The following is a 27,950-nucleotide window of genomic DNA, read 5'->3' as shown; positions in this document are numbered from 1 at the left end:
AAGCTTTAATTTGAAAGTACCGCTAACCGGAAAAGCAGTTTATTCTTTAACTCCGGTGGGCTTGACACCTGTGCACCTTTTCCTACCTCCACAGGCCTCCTCCTCCTCCTCCTCCTCCCCTCCTCTAAACTCACCACCTACAACAAGTTTGACAGCTCAGCTTTTTTTGTGCTCACGCGCAGAGCAGCAGCAGCAGCAACAGTCAGCTCCTCCTGGACTTTTCCCTTTTTCTTCCTCCCAGTTTCTATCATTTTTTTGTTGCTATGTGTGCGTCTTGCGGCTCCTGCTGGCTATGAGGAATTTCATGTGTCCGTAGCTTTGGTCACTTTTTCCCTGTTGGATCTTTTTGTGGTTGTCGTCGGTAGTTTTTCTTTTTTTTTTTTCTTTTTCTTTATCGGGCGTTTCGAGAGGATTAAACATGTCGAGGAGCGTGGAGGAGGTGAACAAGCTCACTGAAAGTACATACAAGGTGGGTAAAACAACAGGTGCGACCACGACACGAGAGGAAAATAAATACCTCCATACATCCACGAGTGGAACAGCTTCACCCGCTGCAGTTCAGCCTGAACGTCTAACAGGTGGTTTAAAGCAGCCGAGCTACCTGAATATTTCACATTTTACACTTTTACTCATTAACTCAACCTGTAATCAGTTTACTTTCTCTCTATGACTAATAATATAGCTGAACACAGTGGTGGAATATCATTTACTCAAGTATAATTTGACTTTATACTGCTACTACAGCACATTTCAGCTGGAAATATTACTTATAAATAACTCTTATAGTCTCTAGTTAACAAAAAAACGTACCTATGCTCAAAACTAGGGCTGGGCGATCGTTACTTTTTAAAATGAGTATTGTATCCGGATACAACGTTTTACTTTTGACAACCCTACTGACATTTCACTCTTATAATCACTAGTTAACAAAATAACGTACCTATGGTCAAAACTAGGGCTGGGCGGTATGGACCAAAAGTCATATCCCGATATATTTAGGCTGAATATCCATATATGATATATATCCTGATATTTTTATCACAAAATGAGAGAATGAGTAAATATTTTACATTTTACACTTTTACTCATTAACTCAACCTGTTAATCAGTTTACTTTCTCTCTATGACTAATAATATAGCTGAACACAGTGGTGGAATATCATTTACTCAAGTATAATTTGACTTAATACTTCTACTACAGCACATTTCAGCTGGAAATATTACTTATAAATAACTCTTATAGTCTCTAGTTAACAAAAAAAACGTACCTATGCTCAAAACTAGGGCTGGGCGATCGTTACTTTTGAAAATGAGTATCATATTCAGATACAACGTTTTACTTTTGACAACCCTACGTATATTTCACTCTTATAGTCACTAGTTAACAAACAAAAACTGATGCTCAAAATTAGGGCTGGGCGATATGGACCAAAAGTCATATCCCGATATATTTAGGCTGAATATCGATATACGATATATATCCCGAATATTTTTATCGCAAAGTGAGAGCAAATGTTCAGTCAAAGTCAAATATGACATGTCACAAGCATTTTTATTGAAACCGTTTATTTAAGTGAACATAAATACTGTATAATAACAGGAGTGCCTCTTTTTTTTAATCAAAGTTCCGTAAAATTACATTTAAATGAAAAAATATCTTAGATAAAAATAGCCTATGAAAAAATCATAGGACACGAGAGAAAAATACCTTCATACATCCACGAGTGGAACAGCTTCACCCGCTGCAGTTCAGCCTGAACGTCTAACAGGTGGTTTAAAGCAGCCGAGCTACCTGAATATTTCACATTTTACACTTTTACTCATTAACTCAACCTGTAATCAGTTTACTTTCTCTCTATGACTGATAATATAGCTGAACACAGTGGTGGAATATCATTTACTCAAGTATAACTTGACATTATTTCACTTTATACTTCTATTACAGCACATTTCAGCAGGAAATATTACTTATATTTCACTCTTATAGTCTCTTATATAGTTAAAAAACAAAAATATATCCATATATGCGACTTTGGAAAAGTCTGCAAAATAGGGTTTCAATATGGCCTCCTGGAGGTCATGTGACAAATTAAAGCATTGCTATTGGTTCCCTATACTCTTCCCTCTTTTTTAAAGTATCGCATCACTCAAAAACATGCATTGTAGAAATCTGACAGGTCGAAAATGGGGCAACACCGTACCATAGAGAAAAAAAACACAATTTCTTCAACCAAGCATCACTTTTTGCATTTTATGTTGGATAAAAAAGTTTTCACACCAATGCATATCTGGCAACATAAATACAGATTCAAACAGATATATCTGCAAAAAAACGATATTAGCTGCTAGCTACTATATATAATGATGCTATTGTACGTGTTATATACAAGTATCGATGCCGTAAATAAGCTATTTTTAATATTTAGGTGGTGTCTTCCTGAGGTTCCCTCCTGTAGCGTACAGCTGAGTTATTAGTATAACCCCTCTTCATTTTCCTCTTCATCAGTAGAGACAGACTGCAGTTTACCAGCAGACTTTCCTCGGAGCGCCGAGGCTTTAACTGACTATTAGTGACTTTGGATCACTGGTTTTGAAGAAAATAGCCCCACCCTGGGATCGCCGTTTCCTCATTAAAGTGCTGCCGCGGTTGATCAGCATCGTTAGAAGTGCTCTTTAGGGTGCTCTGGCATCTGTGCCATCCAGTAATTAACTTGAGTATATTTTCCAAACACAAGTGGGTGCTTTGAAAGTGAATTACATTTTTTTTTTTTTTTTTTTTTTTGCACCTCTCGATTGCAGGGATAGTGTCCTTTTAAACCATTACAATAGTTGGTAAGAACTGTTTGGTCTCTGATAGTGATGGCCAGATGAAGCCTCATGAAGCCTTGAAGCTTTTCATCCAATTGGTTCAAAAAAAGGTTAATTTCTTGAGGCTTCATGTGCACATAAAAAAAACCCTACACTGTAAAAAAAAAAAAAAAAGAGAAATAATAGCTACTCAATAAAATTGAGGCAACAGATTGCTCGCAATATTATTAATTAAATCTAACTACGTTGCAAGTTGAGTTAATAACAACTTAACAGGAAGTGCCTGTCAATTAAAAACGGACTAATTCTATTGTGTTGGATTCATTCAAAATTCTCTTGATTTAGAATTAAATACATATAAAGATTATATTTAATGTGATCAAAAAAAGTAGATTCTATCTCAAACATTTTTATATTCAAGTTACTTAAAGAACTGCCTCAAAATCAAGGACTCATTTATATTTAATACATTTTATCAAATATATTAAGTAAAATGAAATGACTACAAAATAATTTATTACAGTGTACTGGTCAAAACCTTTTATTGTCATTTCAACTATTTGAGATGGCCTCTTGTCTGTCTGCAACACAGTCAGCTTGAGAATAATCACTGCCAAGAAAAGTTTAATTTGATTTTGTGTGGTTCATTCATTCATTCATTTAATCTTTTTTTGTTTAATTTATGGGTAATGGTAAAAGTCTATTAATGTTAAAATAAAATAAAAAAAACATGTCTATGATTTCAGTCAATGTTTGAATAAATCCAATAGGACATGAGATCCATCCATCCATTTTATTCCGCTTATCCGGGGCCGGGTCGCGGGGGCAGCAGGACGATGTTTATGAGATGTTTATGTTAAAACAGTTGTAGTGTTTTCCAAAGTTTAGACAGTGATTGTGCTTATGAATACTGGGGTGATGATGATGATGACTTTATTCATTTTTATTAAGAAGGAATATTTTTGCCACTGTGGTTGGTAGGGCTGGGCGATACGGACCAAAAGTCATATCCCAATATACAGTTTTTAGGCTGAATATCGATATACGATATATATCCTTATATTTTTATCGCAAAATGAGAACAAATGTTCAAAGTCAAAAGAAACCGTTTATTTATGTGATCATAAATACTGTATAACAACAGGAGAACCTTTTTGTGAAATCAAAGCTCCATTAAGCGCACATTTAAATTAAAAAATATCTTAAATAAAAGCCGTAGCTTGCCTGGAACAAGGATCACAGTGCACAATTTGAACTATATCGATATATGCGATACGGTCTAATTCCATATCACATTTGAAAATATCAATATCAAATATCAATATATCTTTTATATCAATATATTGCCCATCATTGGGTTTAACGGAGAAATCTAACCAGTGAAAATAACCATACATAAGTGGATGTGAGCCACAAATCACCACCAAGGGGTTTAACTTCTCACACTGTGCAGTGAGGTCTGCGTGCTCCACATGTGTCAAAGTGTACACAAAAATGGACACAGAATGACCAAAAAAAATACACACAATTACTAAAAAAGACACAAAATTTCCAAAAAAAGACACAAAATGACCAAAAAAACACACCAAATAACTAAAAAAAGACACAAAATGACCAAAAAAGACACAAAATAACTAAAACAAAGACAGAAAATGACCAACAAGACACAAAATGACCAAAAAAGACACAAAATTACTTAAAAAAGACACAAAAAAGACACAAAATTACCAAAAAATACAGAGAATTACCACAAAAGACACAAAATTATTTTAAAAAGACACAAAATTACCAAATAAAGAGACACAGAATTACCAAAAAATTACCAAAAGAGACATAAAACTCATATTAAACTTTCAAATCAAGGTGGGGGCCACAAAATATCATCACAAGGGCCACAATTGGCCCGCGGGCCGTGAGTTTGAGGCCCCTGGTTTACACATTTCATGAATTCTGAACTAAGAGGATCCAACTTGTCTTTTTTTTTTTACACACACTGTCATTAATTACACAATGTCTGCAATTTGAACTATATCAATATATGCGATATGGTCTAATTCCATATCACATTCGAAAATATATTGATATATCATTTATATCGATGTATCGCCCATCATTGGGTTTAACAGAGAAATCTAACCAGTGAAAATAACCATACATAAGTGGATGTGAGCCACAAATCACCACCAAGAGTTTTAACTTCTCACACTGTGCAGTGAGGTCTGCGTGCTCCACAGGTGTCAAAGTGTAGCCCACATAAAGAGGCTGGAAGGTGGAAAAATGAGACTCAAATGGTTTTTCTCACAGGCATTTAGCCTCTTTGAGCAGCTTTTATCCTCTGGCCTCCTCTCGGGACAGCCCCCACGGCTCCTTGGTGTGATGAAATGCAGGAAAAAGACTCCAGGTTTAATAATTTAGCTGGCTGTGTGTGTTGTGTGGTAAGATTATCCAGCAGGCTCCTCAGCAGCCATCACCTCTGGCTCGCTGCTATAATCAACAGTCGCTGTATGTTTTACATGAGTGCTGCAGCTAATTACAGCCGACTTATTGTTGCCCGAAGGTTTTAGTGTACATCAGGGGTCTCATACTGAAATTACCTGGTGGCTGCTGGAGGCAGTATCAAAATGACCAAAAAAAGACACAAAATTACAAAAAAAGACACAAAATGACAGAAAAAAACTAAATTATTTAAAAAAGACACAAAGAGACCAGAAAAAGATACAAAATTACCAAAAAAAAAGACACAAAATTACCAAAAAAGACACAAAATTACAAAAAAAAGACACAAAATGACAGAAAAACAAAATTAATGAAAGAAACAAACTGACCAAAAAAAGACACTGAATTGCCAAAAAAAGACTAAAAAACACTAAATTACTTTAAAAAAGACACAATATTACAAAAAATACAGATAATTACCAAAAAAGACACAAAATGACCTTAAAATTATACACAATTACTAAAAAAGACACAAAATGATTTAAAAAATACAGATAATTACCGAAAAAGACACAAAATGACCAAAAAAAAAGACACAAAATGACTGAAAAAACACTAAATTACTTAAAAAAAGACACAAAAAAGACACAAAATAACCAAAAAAATACACAAAATTATTACAAATAGACACAAAATTATTTTAAAAAGACAGAAAATGACCAAAAAAGACACAAAATTACACAAAAATGACAGAAAATGACTGAAAAAACACTAACTTACTTAAAAAGACACAAAATGACTAAAAAAAAGACAGGGAATTACCAAAAAAGACATAAAACACATTTAACTTTCATATCAAGGTGGGGGCCACAAAATATCGTCACAAGGGCCACAATTGGCCCGCGGGCCGCGAGTTTGGGACCCCTGGTTTACCTATTTCATCAATTCTAGACTGAGAGGATCCAACTTGTCTTGTCTTTTTTTTTTACACACACTGTCATTAATTACACAATGTCTGCAGCTTATGTGTCACTTATTGAAGAAGCCTGATTCAGAAGAGGGGTGGGAACATCGTTCGTCTTAAGGTGGCTTACCAATGTTTAATCATTCTGGTCATGGGCGTAAACCTAAGACCTTATCCTGATATCACATGGAGAAAGAAGAGCTCCGTAGTTACACAGATAAGTCTGGCGTCTGTTATGATTATAGATTATAACTCTACCTTGTGACATTGATCAAGGCTGCTTGTTCTTTAGGTAAAAAATGCAAAATGACGGGTCGGAAAAATCTTCTGTTCTTCTATAAAGTCATTGTTTTAACCCTCTGGAGTCTCCAAAAGCTCCAAATCCAGACTTCTTCACCACATCCAGACTAGAAAACAAAGCAGCGTGGAGCCCTACTGTAAATTTACCTCTAAAGTTCTGGCTGTAAACTCCATGAGGCCAGTTTCAGTTTGATGATGATATACCAAGTAAAACTGGAGACAAGCTCAAATAGATTTAGTATAAAATGATAGAACTGGATGTAACCCTCTTATATGTTATATTTGCAACATTTAAAATTCTTTATTGAGCATCATAGTGTTTTGAAAGGAAAAAGAAGATTCAAAATCACATTTTATGTTGGACTAAAGGACTAAAAAATACACAAAATGACCAAAAAAAAGAGACAAAATGACCAAAAAAGACACAAAATTACAAAAAAAAGACACAAAAAGACCAAAAAAAGACACAAAATTACTTAAAAAAGACACAAAATTGAAAAAAAAGACACAAAATTGAAAAAAAAGACACAAAATTACTCAAAAAAGACACAAAACGACAAAAAAAATACAAAATGAAAAGGCAAAATGACCAATAAAGACACAAAATGACCCAAAAATAACACAGAAGACACAAAATTACAAAAAAAAGACACAAAATTACAAAAAAAGACACAAAATTACCAAAAAAGACACAAAATGAATAAAAAAGACACAAAATTATTACATTTATGTTGGTTTTTCTTTGTTTCTTTTTGGTGCTGATCCAGTAAGTCAGAATAAAAAATTAATTATTATTAGGTCATATAGGTGAAAAAAATATACCAACATGGCATTTAAACATTTTTTAAGTGGTGTATACAGGCAGGATGAAAAGGATTCAGAAATGGACTAACACGCCCAAGACTTCATTCTTATACTCTAATTCTACCTCGTTTGTTTTGCTTTTGCAGCATTTTCTCCCATTCTTAAGTCTCTGTGTCATTATCTCTGTTTGTTTGTCAGCAGGATTACAGAAACGCCGCTGGCTCGGTTTCCATGAAACTTGTTGGAAGGGTGTAAAATGGGCCAATAACCCATTAAACTGTGTAATGTTGTTGTTAACATTGCAATATAGGGCAAAGAGGGCTGCGTTGGGATCGAGGTCCCAGGGGACCCAACACAAATTTAGTAGGAGTGGGATGTTTTAACTGTGCTGCAGTTTTGAAGCTTACCTTGCACGGCAACTGGATTCTTGTGATATCAGAAGATCACACGAGAATAGCAAAGAGCAAAGACGGCGCTGAAGGTTTTTCTCTACATGGAAAAGATGTTTCCCTCTTCTTCCAACTGGCTTCATCAGTTCATTGTAGACCAGGGGTCTCAAACTCAAATTACCAGGGGGCCGCTGGAGGCAGTATCAAAATTACCCAAAAAAAGACACAAAATGACAAAAAAAGACACACAATGACAAAAAAGACTGAATTATTTTAAAAAAGACACAAAATTATTTAAAAAAGACACAAAATTATTTAAAAAAGACACAAAATTACCAAAAAAACACAAAATTATAAAAAAAGACACAAAATTACCAAAAAAAAGACACAAAATGACAGAAAAAAAATGAAATTACTTAAAGAAGAAACAAAATGACCACAAAAAAAAGACACAGAATTACCGAAAAAGACACAAAATTATTTAAAAAAGACACAAAATTATTTAAAAAAGACACAAAATTACCAAAAAAACACAAAATTATAAAAAAAGACACAAAATTACCAAAAAAAAGACACAAAATGACAGAAAAAAAATGAAATTACTTAAAGAAGAAACAAAATGACCACAAAAAAAAGACACAGAATTACCGAAAAAGACACAAAATTATTTAAAAAAGACAAAATTATTAACAACACTAGTTGTTAATAATTTTAGTAGTCTAGTGCTAGTACAGTGTGTATGTGCTAACAGGCTAACAGTTAGCTCTGTAGCAGTACAGTGTGTATGTGCTAACAGGCTAACAGTTAGCTCTGTAGCAGTACAGTGTGTATGTGCTAACAGGCTAACAGTTAGCTCTGTAGCAGTACAGTGTGTATGTGCTAACAGGCTAACAGTTAGCTCTGTAGCAGTACAGTGTGTATGTGCTAACAGGCTAACAGTTAGCTCTGTAGCAGTACAGTGTGTATGTGCTAACAGGCTAACAGTTAGCTCTGTAGCAGTACAGTGTGTATGTGCTAACAGGCTAACAGTTAGCTCTGTAGCAGTACAGTGTGTATGTGCTGCTGTTGCAGGAGGTGTTCACTTAGCGATCTCTGTTTGTTTACAACAAGCACCGGACACTCTGTGGACAGTTAGTGATGCCGGTTAATTCACAATCAGGATGTTTATGATTGGCGGAGACGCTGTGCATAATTAGCCATGCTGGTTTGTTTATCATCAGCGGCGAACGTTGTGAACAGTTAGCGACGGCGGCCATAGTTGCATCTCCAAAAAGTCAGTCCAACCAAACACTGAACAAGACATTTTTATTGAACAAAACGTTATAAAATAAACTGTCATTAAGTGAAAATACAGTGAAAGAATCAAAGTTATGAGACCAAACCACTAAACGTCCTTTTTTATATCTATATAACATTATATATGACTTTATTGACACGTTGCCGTGGATACGCATTGTTCTGCTTCTCTCCTGATGACGGCTCGCCTTGTTAGTGACCTGTCAATCAAAGGTAGCCCCGCCCCAAATCATATGATTCTTTATCTTCTATTTTCTTCTAAATGGGGCCATTATTTGAACTACTACAAATACTACAAACAAAAGGTCTCGAGGAAGATTTTTTACTAGCGATTGAGACCATAGTGTTGTTAATTTTTACCTCCATAGAGGTCAGAGGTCACAGCTCCTGTTAATGAATAGTCAACAGGGTTTAACATGACTTCACTTTTTTCTCTGATGTCACTCAGACAGCCGGACACTCTCCCACCTGCTGAGTCAGCAGTGTGTCAACATTACAATTAAATAAAATGATGACTAATGTCTCTCCTTCTGTCTCCACCCACCCAGAGTGTGATGGACCAGTTCAACCCTGGACTGAGGAATCTGGTCAACTTGGGCAAGAACTATGAGAAATCCGTATCTGGTGAGCATTTTATGACATTTTATTAACATTCATAATAACTGAGTTCGTAACTAGAAGGTTGACAGGTGGCTGGGGTTTTTTTTTTTGTTTGGGCCAAATTAATTTTAACACTTTTACAAACATTAATGATAATTTTATCATTTTCTCAGCAATGATCCTGGCGGGAAAATTGTATTTTGACGCAATGTCTAAGATTGGGGAGAACGCTGCAGTGTCTCCTGTCTCCAGAGAACTAGGTAAGTTTCCATGTTGCCCTGTGCTCTGGCTCTCTGCTGCTACAACGAGGGGAAATATCAGACTGTGGAGATAGTTGCTGCTTTCTTTAAATAGTTGTTTGTCTTACTTGGGTCTCTAAGTAATTGGAGGACCTGTGGAACTCTATTTATAAAGCACCTTTCATACAATCCTGCAACCCCAAAGTGCTTCAAAGAGTAAGATTAAAACAGCAGACAGACAACAAAGGGAAAACAAAAATAGAAAAGATTACAACAAAAAATACAATTTTGAAGATAAATTCAAGTCACTAGAAAAGATAAACACAAGACTATTAAATATTAAAAACAGGGATTAAGACTTTAATAAGTTGGGTACAAATAAAGAGGCAAAGTTTAAATATATGTATTTAAAAAAATATCCCTCAGATCATTTAGGCCTAAAACGACTGGAAAAAATGCCTGTTAAATCTCTGGGCGATTTTAAAATAAGCCCCTAAAACCTGAAGTTTTTCTGGAAATTCAACAGAAGTGTCAACTCTTCCTACTAATTAATAGATTCTTCAGCCTCTGTAGCAGATAGAAATGAAATTCAGAAAGTATTTGAGAGCTTATAGCTGTTATATCTGAGCTCCTCCGCTATAGTCGTCTTCCACCATGATTTCAGTTCTGGAAAAGTCCCATGATGCATTGCGGCACTCCCATATGTATTCTCATTTTGTGTCTTTTTTGGTAATTTTTTAGTAATTTTGTGTCTTTTTATAGTCATTTTGTGTCTTTTTTTTCTGTCATTTTGTGTCTTTTTTGGTCATTTTGTGTCTTTTTTGTATTTTTTTAATCATTTTGTGTCTTTTTTTGGTCATTTTGTGTCTTTTTTGTATTTTTTTTAATCATTTTGTGTCTTTTTTTGGTCATTTTGTGTCTTTTTTTTGGTGATGTTTTCAAAGTTCTGGAATAGTCCCATGTTGCATTGCGACACTCCCACATGTATTCTGATACATTTCATTGGCCAAGAGACCGAAAATAAGTGGAAAAAAATACAAATACTACAAAACGACGTATCCGCTTTCCCGGTTTTAATGGTAGAAATGTGATAATGCTTTCCCACCTTAAATGGGTTAATATAAAGGAGGCCAGCTGCAGAGGATCTGATTGGTTCATATCTTAAATGCATGAAAGACTATGAAAGTGATTTAAAAACTAGTAAGGAAATCTTGAAATTAATCCTGAAACTGATGCAGTAAGTGACTTTAAATAGGAGCTATATGTGCTCTCTGCCTGCTCTCCGTCTGCTGCTATCTGTACAGGTTGTAGGCGGCCAACAGCTTTTTTAGGGAGACCAAGCAAGAGAATATTGCAAAAGAGGTTATAAAAGCACATTTTGTTTTTTTCTGTGTCATTAGTTTGTGTCTTTATACCTTATGGATATTTTCTGGATAAGTTCTTCTCTATCAAACATCAACAGTTTCTCATTCTGCCCTTTATATAACTGCTGTTTACATTTTTATGAGTAGAGTTTTTATAGCAGCGCCTCAAAATCAATAGGAATAGAAGAGAAATCAATGAGGTGCAAAGTAATATATACAAGATAAAGCTAAGTAGAATAAATCATCCCATTCTTTGGTGTTAAATTCAACCAGCTTCAGGTTATTGGCAAGTAAATCAATTTATACACTTTTTTTTTTCTTCAGCCTGGACAGATGAATCTGCAGTGACCTCAGGCTGCACTGAGTGATAAAAAATCTAATATTTTGTAAACAGTAGTGAGCAGTCCTTTCAAAGTATTAAGCCATAATTTTGTGTCTTTTTTTATAATTTTGTGCTTTTTTTTTGGTAATTTTTAGTATTTTTTAGTATTTTTGTGTCTTTTTAAAATAATTTTGTGCCTTTTTTGGTGATTTTTAGTATTTTTTAGTATTTTTGTGTCTTTTTAAAACAATTTTGTGTCTTTTTTAGTAATTCTGTCTTTTTTAAAAGTAATTTAGTGTTTTTTCGGTCATTGTGTGTCTTTTTTGGTCATTTTGTGTCTTTTTGGGGTCATTTTGTGTCCACTTTTAACAATTTTGTGTATTTTTTGTAATTTTGTGTCTTTTTTAAGTAAGTTAGTGTTTTTTCAGTCATTTTGTGTCTTTTTTTGTAATTTTGTGTCTTTTTTAGTAATTATTTTTTGTCATTTTGTGTCTACTAAAGACAAAACTATATCACATGAAAATTCTGCTGTTGACTACTTACATTTTTTTTTGTATTACAAGTTTTCTGAAATGTTATGCTAAAATATGCTTTAAAAAAAGTGTCATCAAATGCAAACTTTTAGTCAATTTACGAGAAATCAACAGACGCAAGTAGAAAGAGTTTACTTAAATAAACACCTAAATGTGTATTTTGGATGTTTTCCATCTTCTGGTCATGATGTTTTTAGGTCTTAAACATAATCTACAAAATATGACAACAGCTTCCAAGCAGCATGGCTCTTCAAAGCCAATGCTGCTGAATTTTCATCAAATGATTGCTCCTTTTTGTTGTGCCTTTCTATTGTTATTGAGATAAACAAGCCAAGGAGCAGCGCAGCTTGAACACAGCTGCAGTTCTTCTTTGATTAAAGCCAGCATGAAGCTTGTGATGGATGTACGTGTGGCAGGGTTAGAAAACACTCCGAGGCTTGTTGTCTAACCAACTCCCCAGGCTGGAGCTCCCACAGGCTCATTTGTAGTCCAAAGATGTCTGTCACTAGTGGCACACTTTAATATAACCACTGTATGCCCCTCAACTCCCCTGCTGATTGGCAGCAAAACTGCTAATTAAATTGAGCAGCTCAATGGGTGTGCCACCTGGCGTTGTCCTGGTACCACTTAAAGTGATACTCCATCTGAATAATGAAGCATTTACCCCGTGTACAGCTACATCTCAGAAAATTAGAATATCATGAAAAAGTTTTTTGTAAGTTATTTCAGAACGTGAAACTCATAAATTATATAGATACATTATGCGTAGAGTGAAATATTTCAAGCCTGTTTTTCTTGTAATTTTGATGATTCTGGCTTAGAGATAATGAAAACACAAAACTCAGTGTCTCAGAAAATTAGAATATTACATAAGATCAATAAAGAAAAAGGAATATTTTAAACACAAATGTCAGGCTTCTAAAAAGTATCTCCATTTTTATACACTCAATACAATATCCTTTTTCTTTAAAATTACAAGAAATTCAGGCTTGGAATATTTCACTCCCTGTGTAATGAAACTATATAATATATATGAGTTTCACTTTCTGAAATAATTGACAAAAAATATTAAACTTTTTCACGATATTCAAATTTTTTGACATGTACCTGTAGATGTGAAGAGTGACACATTTTTGAAGTTCCTCTTCTTCTTTACTGAAGAAGTGTTTCTGGTCAGACTGAATTCATTTTTGCTGCAATGGATTCTAGTTTTTATTGTGCGAAATATTATGATTATAAATCCACATCTCAGCTTTCTATCCCTCCATCTGTTCAGCATGTTGGAAACAGTCCTTGTTGTTGCAGACTGTTTGCAGCTTGTGGGAATTATGGACAGCTGAGAAGTAAACTATGCTGCAGGAGAAGCTTAGAGTTTTCCTTCACACATGTTTTAAAGTATGTACAATACTCTTCTATGATGCATATTTGTTTAACATGGTTAAAAACAAAATGTAAGTAAGGCCTGGAAGCGCATTTCTTTCTCTCTTTTTCCCTCATTGAGATACTTTGGACCTGCAAGTGCTGCTTGTGCTAGGTTGACCGGTGAAAGAACAGTGCAAGCCAGCTGCAATCTGCAGATAGTGTCGGCATCTGGTGTATTTTCTCCGTTAGAGGAAACATGGGAGAGATTTATGTTTGAGCCTCAAGAATTGGGCGAGGAGTCTTTTGTGCACGGAAATCGTCAATTATTACAATGAGTGTAGTTCGCAACTTATGTGCTAGCTTGAAACTGGCAGTGGCTGCCATTTTGCCTCTCATACTTTATGAAGAAAAAAGGTTTTGTATTATTATATAGCTAACTACTTGGCTAAATAGCTTGCTAAGCTAACTACTTAGTCAAGAAGTTATCTAAGTAGTTAGCTTAGCAAGCTACTTAGCCAAGAAGTTAGCTAAGTAGTTAGCTTAGCAAGCTGTGTATTTATGGTGGATTTACAACAATATCCTACTGTATTTTATAATAATCAGCTATGACGTTAGTGTGTTTTCATTCTCTGTGCTCTGCCCTGCAGGCTTTTTTTTTTGTTGCGGCTTTTAATTGGCTCTTGAAATTGTGACATACCTAATCTTTCTTGCCTGGCGTCTCAGATCGCGTGCAGACGTCTCCCTCTTCAGTAGAGGAATGTGACAAACTCTGCAAAGAAACACGTCATCATACTCAACGACAGACATTTGAGGGGACATAAACATAAAAAAAAAAAACGATTTCTGAATACTGATTTTGGTGGTTCATCATTTTAATAGATCATGTCATGTACAAGTTGTGGAGGTGACTGTATTTTGTGTCTACTGTCTTTCAAAACAGTCTGCTTTCTTCCCACATTGCAGACTGACACATTGTCCTCATAATAACATGGCAGCAACACTTTGGTTTGTCATGCGTAGCTCATAATATATACTCAGAGTGCAGGTGATGCACTTTCATTTTCAGTCTCTGAAAAACAAACATGTCCTCCTGACACTGTGTTATCTGTTTGGGTTCACATCAGTTCAGCTTTATTGTCCCACTCTGGGAAATTAGATTTGCAGCCCTGATAAGCCAAGCAGTCCAAAGTCACATTAATTATACAAACAGAACAAAACACTGTAAATCAAACATTATATTGAGAGATTTAATTTAAAACAACTTCCCCACCAGTTTTATTGGAAGGTGCAGAAACGGCATGGATTTTTAACAACAAGACTCAAATTACTTGAAGTAAACATCTGTATTTATTGTCCATGTGTCCCTAAATGTTGCTGTTGGTTCCCACTGTAAGAGGACATTGTTTAGAGCATGGGTCTCAAACTCGCGGCCTGCGGGCCAATTGTGGCCCTCGTGACGATATTTTGTGGGCCCCACCTTGATATGAAAGTTTAATGTGAGTTTTATATGAATGGTACTTTACCGTGTTGTGTGTGGAAGGTCCCTTTAATTACTTTTTTGGTATTTTGTGTCTTTTTGGTAATTCTGTGTATTTTTTGTGTCATTTTGTCTTTTTTTAAGTAATTTTGTGTCTCTTTTGGTAATTCCGTGTGTTTTTTTGGTCATTTTGTGTCTTTTTTAAAATCATTTTGTGTCTTTTTTGGTAATTCTGTCTTTTTTTTGTCATTTTGTGTCTTTTTTTAGTCATTTTGTGTCTTTTTTGGTCATTTTGTGTCTTTTTTTTAAATAATTTTGTGTCTTTTTTGGTAATTCTGTGTATTTTTTGGTCATTTTGTGTCTTTTTTGTAATTCTGTGTATTTTTTTTTTTAATTTTGTGTCTTTTTTTGTAATTTTGTGTCTTTTTTGGTCATTTTGTGTCTTTTTTAAATAAGTTTGTGTCCTTTTTGGTCATTCTGTGTATTTTTTTGGTCATTTTGTGTCTTGCGTTTTATGCCTTCTGAAAGTTGAATCGGATTTTGGTGTTTCCATCCAGCTTTTTTCATTCAAATCTTCACAATGCGCATCGAAGTTCATTAACACTCCATTCATTGATACTACTCACATATGCACAAAGAGAATATGACGCCATTCACAGGCGACCAAGTGAGACAGACTGTTAACTTGATTTAAATTATGAATTCTCCAGGTTTTAAAATTGTTGGAGGAATTTGGAATAATGCACAATAAGTACACAACTCAATACGTAGGTGAAATACATTTACAGACACTTTAATGTGGGAAGGTTCCTAGTGTGACCAGAGGAGTCAGAGCCTGAGAGCTTGAATGAAAGAACTGTTGACATTTGAACTCTGGCAGAGGAGCAGGAGGAGGAGGAGGAGGAGGAGGGAGTGTAAAGGAATTAAAGGAAGAAGGTAGGAGGACGCGGTGCACAGGTCCTCCAATGCCTCTCAAGAGTATCTGGTTTCTGGTTGGCTACGCGTCACTGAAGCTCAGGTTTCTGACAGGGCAGCTCCACTAAACAAGACGCGGAGACTTCTTCTATTGTTTTTAAACAGCTCATGTTTTATGGCAAGACTTTCTGCGTCCTTATAGTTCATAATGTTTTCTAAAAATCCATATTTAATCTCACAGGTTGGACACAGACTCAATACATTACAGAGCCGGTTTATTAGATGAGATGACTGTTTGTAATGTGTATTTAATCAGCCCCTGCTCTACATAATCCCCATAATGACTCAGACTAAACTGATCCGTCATGAGACCAGAGTGTCTCTCTCTGTCTCTGTCTGTCCCTCTCATACAAGGATTAGTGGGTGCTGGAGTGAATCCACAGGTCACCCTACATGTACATTAAATCTCTGTTGTCATGGTTTGTCTACATCATCCATTGGGCCTATCATTTCTAGTGATACAATACAATTTTTGGATCTTGATAGACCTTTTTTACAGCAGACATTTCAAAATCTCATAGTAGGAAAAGTACAGATGAAAGAGCTAATACACAGGGTTGGTACGGGTGCGTGAAATCCTTGAAAATGCTTGAATTTTAATGTTGGATTTCAAGGTTTGAAAAGTGCTTGTAAATACTTACTTTAATTTTCTTGCAATCTGACTATAGATAACCGCATTTTCAATGGAAAAAAATATATAAACTGAATAGCCTATAGCCTATAATCTGAAATGAAGACCACTCCGCCTGCGTCTTCTTGTTTCTGAGATGTTTCTTGTTGCTCTACCCTGTATCTTCTTACTGAAGGGAGTTTTTCAAATTCCTATTGGATGTGAGGGGTCCTGAAGTAGGCCTATTATGTATATTATATATTATTATATTAAGGCTTGGTATTTAAATGACGCTTGTTTCGAGCCGCCACATTTATCAACAGCCGATCATTCACTGTGATTGGAGAGATACGATCGTTTGATAAATCCCACATGAACCCTGTTGTAAGACGAAATAAATGCTCAGATCTGCGCTAGTTTCGACGCTAGTTTCTACGCTAGTTTCTACTCTTGTTTCTACACTAGTTTATACGCTAATTTCTATGCTAGTTTCTACTCTAGTTTTATGCTTGTTTCTACACTAGTTTCTACGCTAATTTCTATGCTAGTTTCTATGCTAGTTTCTACTCTAGTTTTATGCTTGTTTCTACACTAGTTTCTATGCTAGTTTCTATGCTAGTTTCTACACTAGTTTCTATGCTAGTTTCTATGCTAGTGTCTACGCTAGTGTCTACGCTAGTTTCTACGCTAGTTTCTATGCTAGTTTCTACGCTAGTTTCTACGCTAGTTTCTACGCTAGTTTCTATGCTAGTTTTATGCTCGTTTCTACGCTACTTTCTACGGTAGTTTCTACGGTAGTTTCTACGCTACTTTCTATGCTAGTTTCTACGCTTGTTTCTACGCTCGTTTGATAAATGAGGGCCAAAGTGTCACCAAACTCCACCTTTTATCGTTGTTTTGATTGACAGACCCAAACTGGCAGAAAATGACGCATCAGATGAAGCACCAGGATGTCAGGGTCTTGCTGTAATGACTCTTTAAATCTCCTAACTGTATTTGAGGTGAAACTAAGTGTTACTGATGCTGGAAGCTAAAATATGCTGCCGGTCTCCTCAGAGAATTTTGACAAGGACCCTACAACTGTTGCCAAAAAAAAATGAGAAGAGTATTTATCTGCCTGTGAGACGCCGTGACCGTGCAGCAATTTGTTATCCACAGGGAATTGAATCTCATCCAATCTTCCTCGTCCTTTTACAGCAACGAGAGCTTTGCAGACCCACACACACACACACACACACACACACACACATACACATGGCGTCCTTTGATGGTCCTGGCCTGCTCAAATGGCATCAGGCCCACTTTACATAATCCAAGCATGTTTGCATGGTGTGTCAGGTGGCTTTCTCCCGTGCCAGGATTATTTTTCCCACAGTCAAAAACAGTGGAAGAACCGTGGGCATATTTGCATGCTACCAGCAAAATCAGCTCCCGTTTTTTCTCTTGCTATGTTTAGCACACATGAAGTTCTGTTCATTTCGCTCTCAGACTTATACTTTTGCTTAATTTGTCCAACTTTATCTCTGGTCTGCCGTAGCCTCTGAGATCACTGCACAAGAATGGAGCTTGATAACATTTTTTTATTTTTTTTATCTATTGCAATCAAGCCATCATTGTTCATAGAATGCATTTATAATGGCATGGCTGAAACTTGTACTGATGAATGCCACCAATCCATTTTTAGAAAGAAAATAAAGATCAGTTGCATTTCAGTCTTTCCTTTGTCTCACCTGTTATCTCCTGTGATGACGTGTCAGAACATGACATGTTTCCATGCAAGATTTACACCTTCGCCAGAGGCAACGTAGCACTGATTTAAAACACTAAGTAGTGCTCAAACAGCACATACTGTGACACTGTGACATGAACTACATCGCCTCAAGGACAAACACACATTTTGTGCAAAGCGAGTCGCATGTTCCTGCAGTGCTAAAAGCTGCAGATTCCGGGCTGAATTTCTGGGTGTTTCATCGTGTTTCATGACCCTATTCTATTAACTCTAATCCCAACTGCTACGACAAATGGAGTAGTTTGCAAAGATAAATATAACATGAAAAGATAAATACAGCACGGCTATAACATGAAAAGGTTGATGTTTCTTTTCTTGGCTAGAAGTGGAGATTTTTGAACTGGGGGGCGAAGCTGTCAGCAAATGATTTCAACTCAATGAGTAATTTTTCCACTCCATGCCTTAACCAAAATATGTTTTATTTAAACATTTTTAACAAACCGTAGTGTAAACAACAACCAACATCTTTACATAAATAAAGAGAAGTTTGTGCATGAAATTCCCAGTGCAGCCAAACAAATTTACTGACTTGAAGCTGACTCAATGAAGGACCCAAAAACATCTCTCCTCCTTTAATTACCCTGAACATACTGCTGGGAAATTTCTTATCTATACAGTCTATGATGGGGGGACCTAAACAAAGTAGGGTGGTCCGTGGGCATGGTCCCCTGGAGAAATTTTGCCCTAAAAGCCTAAATTTGTTGCCTCTCGCACTTTCTAATGCAGCGATGGGCAACTTAAATGCTGGAGGGGGCCACAATTTTTCATCAACACTACCACAGGGCCACATATAGGACTGTGAACTTAACCAGATATGATGAAACTGCAATTTTAAATATGTTTACAGTGCAGTAACTTAACATAGTTCATGCTCAAATGCATGTATAACAGTATAAATAGGAATACAAAAGGTCTGAAGCAAATAAAAAATAAACCACTTACTGTGATTTCTTTCTTTTTTTTCCAGTGAAAGAACAGCAAAGTCATTTTGTGGATTTTTACACTGCACTTTTAAGATTTCATGCTCAAATGCATGTAGTTGTACTGAGGGCCACTTCAAGTGAGGGTGCGGGCCGTATGCGGCCCCCGGGCCTCCAGTTGCCCATCCCTGTTCTAATGCCACTATTCCATCTTAATCATTGCATATTTTTAATTAATTATTGTTAAGGACAATAAGGGTTCTGTTTTATTTAAGGCATCTTATTTTGACAGTCTTCTTGTAAATTCCATGGTGGATCCTGCTAACACATCCATGTGCTCTTATTTTGAAAGCTACATGTGTTTGCTTTTAATTTTGAAGCCGGGTCTAACACGTTCTTACATACCGCCATATTATGGTGTGTTCAATTTACACTGAAAGTCAGAACTTGGATGTAGAAATGTATAAAATTCCGACTGTGGAAATCTTTTTGTGTAAGCCCAGCATTAGGGTGGAAACAGACTAACCATAATAGTGACAGTTTGGTTTCTGATGAGTCATAAACCGCTTTGCACTTTCACATGTGCCTACTGTACGGCTCAAACACTCCTAACATCAGAGCAGAAAGTTGCACTTTAGATACTTAACTTCTCACTCAGGCTTTCTGGATTGTCAGATGCTTCCCTTTGTGGTTTGAGTAACAGCTGTCACCTCTGTAATGCTGAAATGCTCCACAAAGCACAGTGTGTGCAGCCAGCACTGCAGACCCATTTACAGCCTGGGCAAACAGCTCTGTGGGCAGCCCGTCTGTATTGTGTGGCTTTATCTCGGCTTGGTTTTGTTAGCTGATGGCGGTGGATTGCTCCCGTTGCACTCCACATCATGACACACTTTTGCCCTCACACCTTGCTCACTCGGTCGGTAAACTCCTGCTGCCTGGCAACATTTAGACCGCGACAACAATAAACAAATGAGTGTGAAGTGGCAGAGAAAGACCGTTGATCCCTGTGACGTCATAAAAGCTAAGACGTTTGAGTCAGTAACATGACACATATGTATTAATTTCAGGATTAAGATTCGGCAATATGCTGATGACTCACTACTTGTGTGTCTTACAAATAAACCAGTCCGTCAGGTGTTTAACACACCACGCCTGCTGACGTTTTTCAGATTACGTACTTCTTATTGTGAGATAAGGGAACTTGAAGGGCAGACGTGCCAGTCCTGGGTTATCAGCCTGGCCCTTTTAGTGCCTGGTTTACTTTAAAACCAGCGTCATTCTGATTATTGTTGTGTACTTTTCTTAATCTTTGCTATCATGTGCCTCTCATTCTCTCTCTGGTATACAGGTACATCTAAAAAAAATTTGAATATCATGAAAAAGTTCAATATTTTTTGTCAATCATTTCGGAAAGTGAAACTCATACATTATATAGATTCATTACACATAGAGTGAAATATTTCAAGCCTGTTTTTCTTGTAATTTTGATGATTTTGGCTTAGCAAACTAGGCTGACTTGAACCTCATAGGAGTCTATGGGCTGTTAAGAGGAAAGTGAGAGACACCAGACACAGATGGCCTGAAGGCATTTTCTGTTTAAAATATCCTTTTTTTAAATTGATCTTAAGTAATATTCTAATTTTTCTTAGACACTGAGTTTTGTGTTTTCATTATCTCTAAGCCAGAATCATCAAAATTACAAGAAAAACAGGCTTGAAATATTTCACTCTATGTGTAATGAATTTATATAATATACGAGTTTCACTTTCTGAAATAACTGACAAAAAATATTGAACTTTTTCACAATATTCTAATTTTTTTTAGATATACCTGCATCTGTCTCCAACACTCTAACAAAGTCTTTTCTTCGATACTTTGTGAGACTGACTTAAGGCCATAGCTGTTCTCCCCTGGAGATTAGCCAGCATTTTTTTTTTTACTGCCATGTTGCTATTAATAACAGTCAGTTTTAAAACCATGGTGCATGTTTTGAACACACAATAATGATAAGTTGGAACAGCTCTTTTCTGTTTCAGAGACGTCTTTCTTCTCCAAGTCCAAATGTGACGGAGTTGTAGTAAAGACAGTATCAGAGTCCTTTTATAGAGCACCATATTGTGAAAAAGTTATTTCAGAAAGTGAAACTCATATATTATATAGATTCATTACACATAGAGTGAAATATTTCAAGCCTTTTTCTTGTAATTTTGATGATTCTGATTCTTAGAGATAATGAAAACACAAAACTCTGTGTCTCATAAAATGATAATATTACATAAGATCAATAAAAAAGGAGTAAACAAAAGGACTTTCACTTTCTGTAATGATTGACAAAAAATATTGACATTTTTCACGATATTCTAATTTTTTTTAGATGTACCTGTAAGTGCTGCAGGCCTGCTGGACTTTAAACTGTCGTCACTTTACTAGAATAGTTTATGCAGTTATATAGTTACTTTTCAGATACATTTTTCCAGTGAAAACTAAACAACTTTTGGTAATTATGATTTTTCTGATTTTTCTCTCCTCCTTCTTAACCTCTTGGATCAGCTGGAAAAATGCATCATCCCAAACCTGAAAACACATCTGTTTGGTAAAAAATATGGAACTTTTTCATGATATTCTATTTTTTTTTTAGATGCCTATAAAGGTCTACAAAGAGATGCTGTTGTGTCTCATCATGTTTACAAAAAATCAGCCAGCATCTCTCACCGGAAGTCTAACAATAGAGACAAGCTCTCTCTACTCTCTATGTTTTTATTCCTCAATTTTTAATCACCTCTGTGCATTCCCATCAGCTACAGTCTTGTTTTTTTCCCAGCGTCCCTACATACCGCCTTAACAAACTGTCTCTCCTCTCCCGGCCGCCGGTCTAACTCCTCCTGTCAGGTTCTTTCCTCCTGCTGTGTCAGAGGGCAGATTTACGGCGACGATCTGTTGGCCCTTTATCTGTTTGAACTGCTGAGTGAAAGAGCCGGTCTCGCCATAAGGCAAGGTGGGGCGGTGGAGGTGTTGAAAGACAGAGCGGGGAAGGGCCGTGTTTACATGCTGATGAATGAACAGGACACAGTGATACATCAGCAGCCTATTGAACTTCTGTCACAGTTTTGTGTCGTCAATTTTTACACGTCAGAACTCTGAGAACGGGGTTTTTTTTCCCTCCCACCAGTAGAGTTTTATCCTTATTCTCTATGGAGTTCTCTCCTTATTTCAAGACACAAAGGCAGCTGTTGTCTTTTATTATTCTTTAGAAAACCTTTCTTCAAGGTTTTTATGGAGCCAATGGCTGCTTTTCACATTTGTTGCATCTACAACATGGGTGTCAAACTCGCGGCCCGCGGGCCGATTGCGGCCCTTGAGACGATATTTTGTGGCCCCCACCTTGATATGAAAGTATAATGTGAGTTTTATATGAATGGCACTTTACCGTGTCGTGTGTGGAAGGTCCCTTTAATTACTTTTTAAAAATAATTTTGTGTCTTTTTTTGTAATTGTGTGTCTTCTTTTAGTAATTTTGTGTCTTTTTTGGTCATATTGTGTCTTTTTCTTAAAGTAATTTAGTGGTTTTTTTCAGTCATTTTGTGTCTTTTTTGGACATTTTGTGTCTTTTTGGTCATTTTGTGTCTTTTTTTAAGTAATTTTGTGTCTTTTTTGGTCATTTTGTTTCCTTTTTTTAGTAATTTAGTTTTTTTCCTGTCATTTTGTGTCTTTTTTTAAGTGATTTTGTGTCTTTTTTTGGTCATTTTGTGTCCTTTTTTTTAGTAATTTTGTGTCTTTTTGGTCATTTTGTGTCTTTTTTAAAGTAATTTAGTGTTTTTCCAGTCATTTTGTGTCTTTTTTTGTAATTTTGTGTCTTTTTTGGTCATTTTGTGGAGTTTTTTTGGTCATTTTGTGTCTTCTTTAAGTAATTTAGTGTTTTTTCTGTCATTTTGTGTCTTTTTTTGGTCATTTTGATACTGCCTCCAGCGGCCCCCAGGTAATTTGAGTTTGAGACCCCTGATCTACAAACATGGAAATATTTAATGACTGAAGTGTTTATTCACCGAGCCAACACCTCCCCTCTGTAATGCTGTGAGATCTTCTATTTATATTCAAATGAGCTGTTGACGTGCTCAGAAGAAGCAGAAGCCACTCTATCTGTACAGTGGAAAATCTGTCTTTAACAAATGTCTCATGGTTGCATCACTATGAACCCCCCTGTGTGCAGTACAGCTGTGCTTTTTGGCTACTGAGGAATGTTTGTTTTGGCATGGCACTGGCTCAATAAACACGGAAACTCAACTCCTATGGGAAAAAGATCGGTGACGGAAGAAGTCTTAACATCCGGTATCATGTTTCCATTCTGCAGATTGTCATCTTGCTTTTATATCTAAGATGACACATGACCCAGTGATAGACAGAAAGTCTCTAAATCGGTCTTATATTCTGCACACAGGAAGGATCCACTTAATTCTAGTTGGAACAGCAATGTAAATTAGGCATGTAAGTCAACTTTAACTGTCTTGTTTTGTCAATTCAAAACCCCAAAGATATTCACTTTAACCCTCTGGAGTCTCCAAAAACTCCAAATCCAGACTTCTTCATCACATCCAGACTAGAAAACAAAGCAGCGTGGAGCCCTACTGTAAATTTACCTCTAAAGTTCTGGCTGTAAACTCCATGAGGCCAGTTTCAGTTTGATGATGATATACCAAGTAAAACTGGAGACAAGCTCAAATAGATTTAGTATAAAATTATAGAACTGGATGAAACATTTAAAATTCTTTATTGAGCATGATAGTGTTTTGAAATTAAAAAAAGATTCAAAATCACATTTTATGTTGGACTAAAGGACTAAAAAAGACACAAAATGACCAAAAAATGACAGAAAAATGACAAAAAAATGACAAAAAAAAGACACAAAATGACAAAAAAAAGACCAAAAAAAGACCAAAAAAAACCACAGAAGACACAAATGACTAAAAAGGACACAAAATGACTAAAATAAAGACACAAAATGACCAAAATAGACATAAAAAAGAAACAAAATGACAAAAAAGACACAAAATGACCAAAAACACACACAAAATGACTAAAAAAAGACACAAAATGAACTTTGTTGCAAAGTATAGCAAAGTATTTTGTTGCAAAGTATAGCAATGAAACTATGATCTTTTTTTGTACAAATGTGATCTTGCTTCCAAACATTTGGCCTGTATTGTTCCTTCATGTCTGCCAGTCTTCTGAGAGGTTATAAAAATGTTTTTTTGACGAGGGAATCCACCAGACAAACACACACGGGCGTGTTTATACACACACATGCATACATGCAGGTTCCTCTTCAGTGTGTGAGCAGCAGCATCCAGGCCACAGATGAAATGTGAAGTGGACTCTGTGCCATCTGGCTCAGAGTCCGTTTACATGACTTTAGCCCTGATTTTCCCCTTGCAGACAAGTTTTGGATCCCCCCAACAAAAGCTCCATATCAGAGGTCAGAGTTGGCTCAGCGCTCACAAATCAAGTGCTCCAGTGCTCTGTGTGAAACTGTCTTTTGGAGAGCCAATAAGAGAGCAAGAGAGACATGGACAGTAGTGATGGGAATTTGGTCTCTTTTTAGTGATCCAGATCATTTGGCTCAGCTCACTTTCTGCTCCCAAATGGCTCTTCATTTTACCACTTATACCTTTTATCCCTTAATAGGGCACTCATTGAAATACTTGCAAATTCCAAATTTCAACCCTAGAAAATATTTGAGGATATTACATACTGCCAGAATGTGTAAAAAAAAAACATACGGACCCGGGGGAGGGGGTAATATTTTTTATTAACAAGTAAAAATGCAACATGTAAAAAATTAACAGAACCACAGGTTAAATATTTATAATAAAAACAGTTGTGCAAAAAGAAGCTGCAACTATGATAACAAGCTTCAGGTCTGAGGTAGTGCAAAAAATAAATAAATACAATAAACAATAACAATTAGAACAATATTTTGAGCTTGTATGCTGTGCACAATATTAGGCAAGCTTGATAAAAAAACAAAAATAACTTAACTGAAGTGTTCCTTCCTTTGCTATGCTTTACACACATAACAATAAACTTCGATACTTTTGAAAATGAGTATTATATTCGGATACAACGTTTTAGTATCAATACTTTTTTGAGTATCGATACTTTTGACAACCCTACTATGCATTATTATTGCAAAATGCTGCACAACAGTGACCCATGTGTTTACTGGTGGCCTTTAGAAAAGTGTTTGTTGTTTATTGGTTTTTATGAGAAACACTTAAAAAAATCAAGTACTGTGAATTAAATTATGATTTTTCCCGTATTTTTATTCACTTTATCACTAAGGCTGTGTGTTGTTGCGTGGAAGCCAATATGAAATTTAATTACAATTTTCCACATAATGATTGTGCTGCGTAATCCTAATTTGATTGCCTTTGTGAGCACGGTGCAATGACAGGTTATGATTTGTGGCCGGCTGCCATCGGAGCTCTTTTTGATTAGCCGAGCAGTAGGCGCTCCAGTTTTTCTGGTCCCGGTGCATGTGTTTGTTGTCCTTTCATCTGAGCGAAGGAGATCCTTTGTAACATAATCTGTAGTCAAATGACGAGCATCACTTCTCAACGCTGCATTCATCCATATGCAGTATTATATAATGTATGCATTGTGCTCGGTGTCTTTGTACACTGTTGTCAGTGTTGCACAATATCTTTTCATTTTCCTAACCCTCTTTTATGTAATATTTGCAACCTTTGTTCACATTTGCAACATTTAAAATTCTTTATTGAGCATGATAGTGTTTTGAAAGTTAAAAAATAGATTCAAAATAGCATTTTATGTTGGACTAAAGGACTAAAAGAGACACAAAATGACAAAAACAAAGACACAAAATTACTAAAAAAGAAACAAAAAGACACAAAATGACTAAAAAAAGACACAAAATGACAAAAAAAGACACGAAATGACTAAAAAAAGACACAAAATGACTAAAAAAAGACACAAAATGACAAAAAAGACAAAAAACTACTAAAAAAAGACACAAAATTACTAAAACAGACACAAAATTACTAAAAAAAAGACACAAAATTACTAAAAAAAGACACAAAATGACTAAAGAAAGATGGAATGACTAAAAAAAGACACAAATGGCTAAAAACAAGACACAAAATGACTAAAAAAGACACAAAATTACTAAAAAAAAGACACAAAATTACTAAAACAGACACAAAATGACAAACAGACACAAAATGACTAAAAAAGACACAAAGTGACTAAAAACAGACACAAAATGACTAAAAAAAAACACAAAATTACTAAAAAAAGACACAAAATTACTAAAGAAGACACAAAATGACTAAAAAAAGACACAAAATGACTAAAAAAAGACACAAAATGACAAAAAGAAGACACAAAATGACAAAAAAGACACAAAATGACCAAAAAAAGACACAAAATGACTTACAAAGACACGAAAATACATGAAAAGGATTCAAAAATGGACAAAATAGCCCGATAAGACTCCATAGAGTTAATTATAGACTTATTTACGTTATCACAAATGTTTCCAACAATTCTCAATACAAGAAATCTGTAATTTTAATCAAGGATACACTTCATGTCCAAGGCCCGTTAATGACATTGTCATTGTTGTTTGTAACATAATCTGTAGTCAAATGACGAGCATCACTTCTCAGCGCTGCATTCATCCATATGCAGTATTATATAATGTATGCATTGTGCTCGGTGTCTTTGGACACTGTTGTCAGTGTTGCACAATATCTTTTCATTTTCCTAACCCTCTTATATGTTCTATATGCAACCTTTGTTCACATTTGCAACATTTCAAATTCTTTATTGAGCATGATAGTGTTTTGAAAGTTAAAAAAAAAGATTTAAAATAGCATTTTATGTTGGACTAAAGGACTAAAAAAGACACAAAATGACTAAAAAAGACACAAAATGACTAAAAAAAGACACAAAATGACTAAAAAAAGACACAAAACGACTAAAAAAGACACAAAACAACTAAAAAAAGACACAAAATGACTAAAAAAGACACAAAATGACTAAAAAATACACAAAATGACAAAAAAAAGGCAGAATGACTAAAAAAGACACAAAATGACCAAAAAAGACACAAAATGACTAAAAAATTACACAAAATGACTAAAAAAAAGACAAAAAATGACTAAAAAAGACGCAAAATGACTAAAAAAAGACACAAAATTACTAAAAAAAAAGGCACAAAATGACTAAAAAATACACAAAATGACTAAAAAAAGACACAAAATGACTAAAAAATGACCAAAAAAGACACAAAATGACTTACAAAGACACAAAAAGACATGAAAAGGATTAAAAAATGGACAAAATAGCCCGATAAGACTTCATAGAGTTAATTATAGACTTATTTACATTATCACAAATGTTTCCAACAATTCTCAATACAAGAAATCTCTAATTTTAATCGAGGATACGCTTCATCATTCGTCCAAGGCCTGTTAATGACGTTGTCATTGTTGCACAATATCTTTTCATTCTCGTCCTGTTCAGAATAGCAAACAAAACCAAACAATGATATTTCTGCTGGTGTGTGTTTTCTCTGACGTGCGTGTCTATATTTATATCTGTACATTTATCTTCCTGCCTCTCTTGTTGTCTCTGTGTGACAGGTGCGGTGCTGTCGGACATCTCCGAGGTGCACAGGAAGGTTCATGTGGAGCTGGAGGAGAATGTGAGTGCTAAATGCTTCATAATACCTCCTGAAAAGTCTT

At 35.6% G+C, this 27,950-nt stretch overlaps 1 protein-coding gene and 1 long non-coding RNA gene across 2 annotated transcripts in view; one reads left to right on the top strand and one right to left on the bottom strand.

The window, feature by feature from the left end:
• LOC131982946 (uncharacterized) overlaps positions 1 to 27,950 on the bottom strand; it is a 596,045-nt gene that overhangs the window by 193,344 nt on the left and 374,751 nt on the right. The gene's annotated exons all lie outside the window — the stretch shown is intronic.
• Positions 1 to 27,950, top strand: part of LOC131982920 (brain-specific angiogenesis inhibitor 1-associated protein 2-like protein 1) — a 77,406-nt gene that overhangs the window by 72 nt on the left and 49,384 nt on the right. The window contains exons 1-4 of the mRNA XM_059347517.1: positions 1 to 469; positions 9,546 to 9,621; positions 9,771 to 9,857; positions 27,849 to 27,910. The exon at positions 1 to 469 is cut by the window's left edge and continues 72 nt beyond it. Of these exons, the coding sequence (XP_059203500.1) occupies positions 419 to 469; positions 9,546 to 9,621; positions 9,771 to 9,857; positions 27,849 to 27,910 (276 nt within the window). The 5' untranslated portion in view covers positions 1 to 418. The remainder of the gene's footprint in view (positions 470 to 9,545; positions 9,622 to 9,770; positions 9,858 to 27,848; positions 27,911 to 27,950) is intronic.

Source organism: Centropristis striata, chromosome 13 (genome assembly GCF_030273125.1).
Source record: "Centropristis striata isolate RG_2023a ecotype Rhode Island chromosome 13, C.striata_1.0, whole genome shotgun sequence".
Lineage (NCBI taxonomy): Eukaryota > Metazoa > Chordata > Actinopteri > Perciformes > Serranidae > Centropristis > Centropristis striata.
The sequence above is the reverse complement of the archived record's forward strand: the minus strand, read 5'-3'. Positions and strand labels throughout refer to the sequence as shown.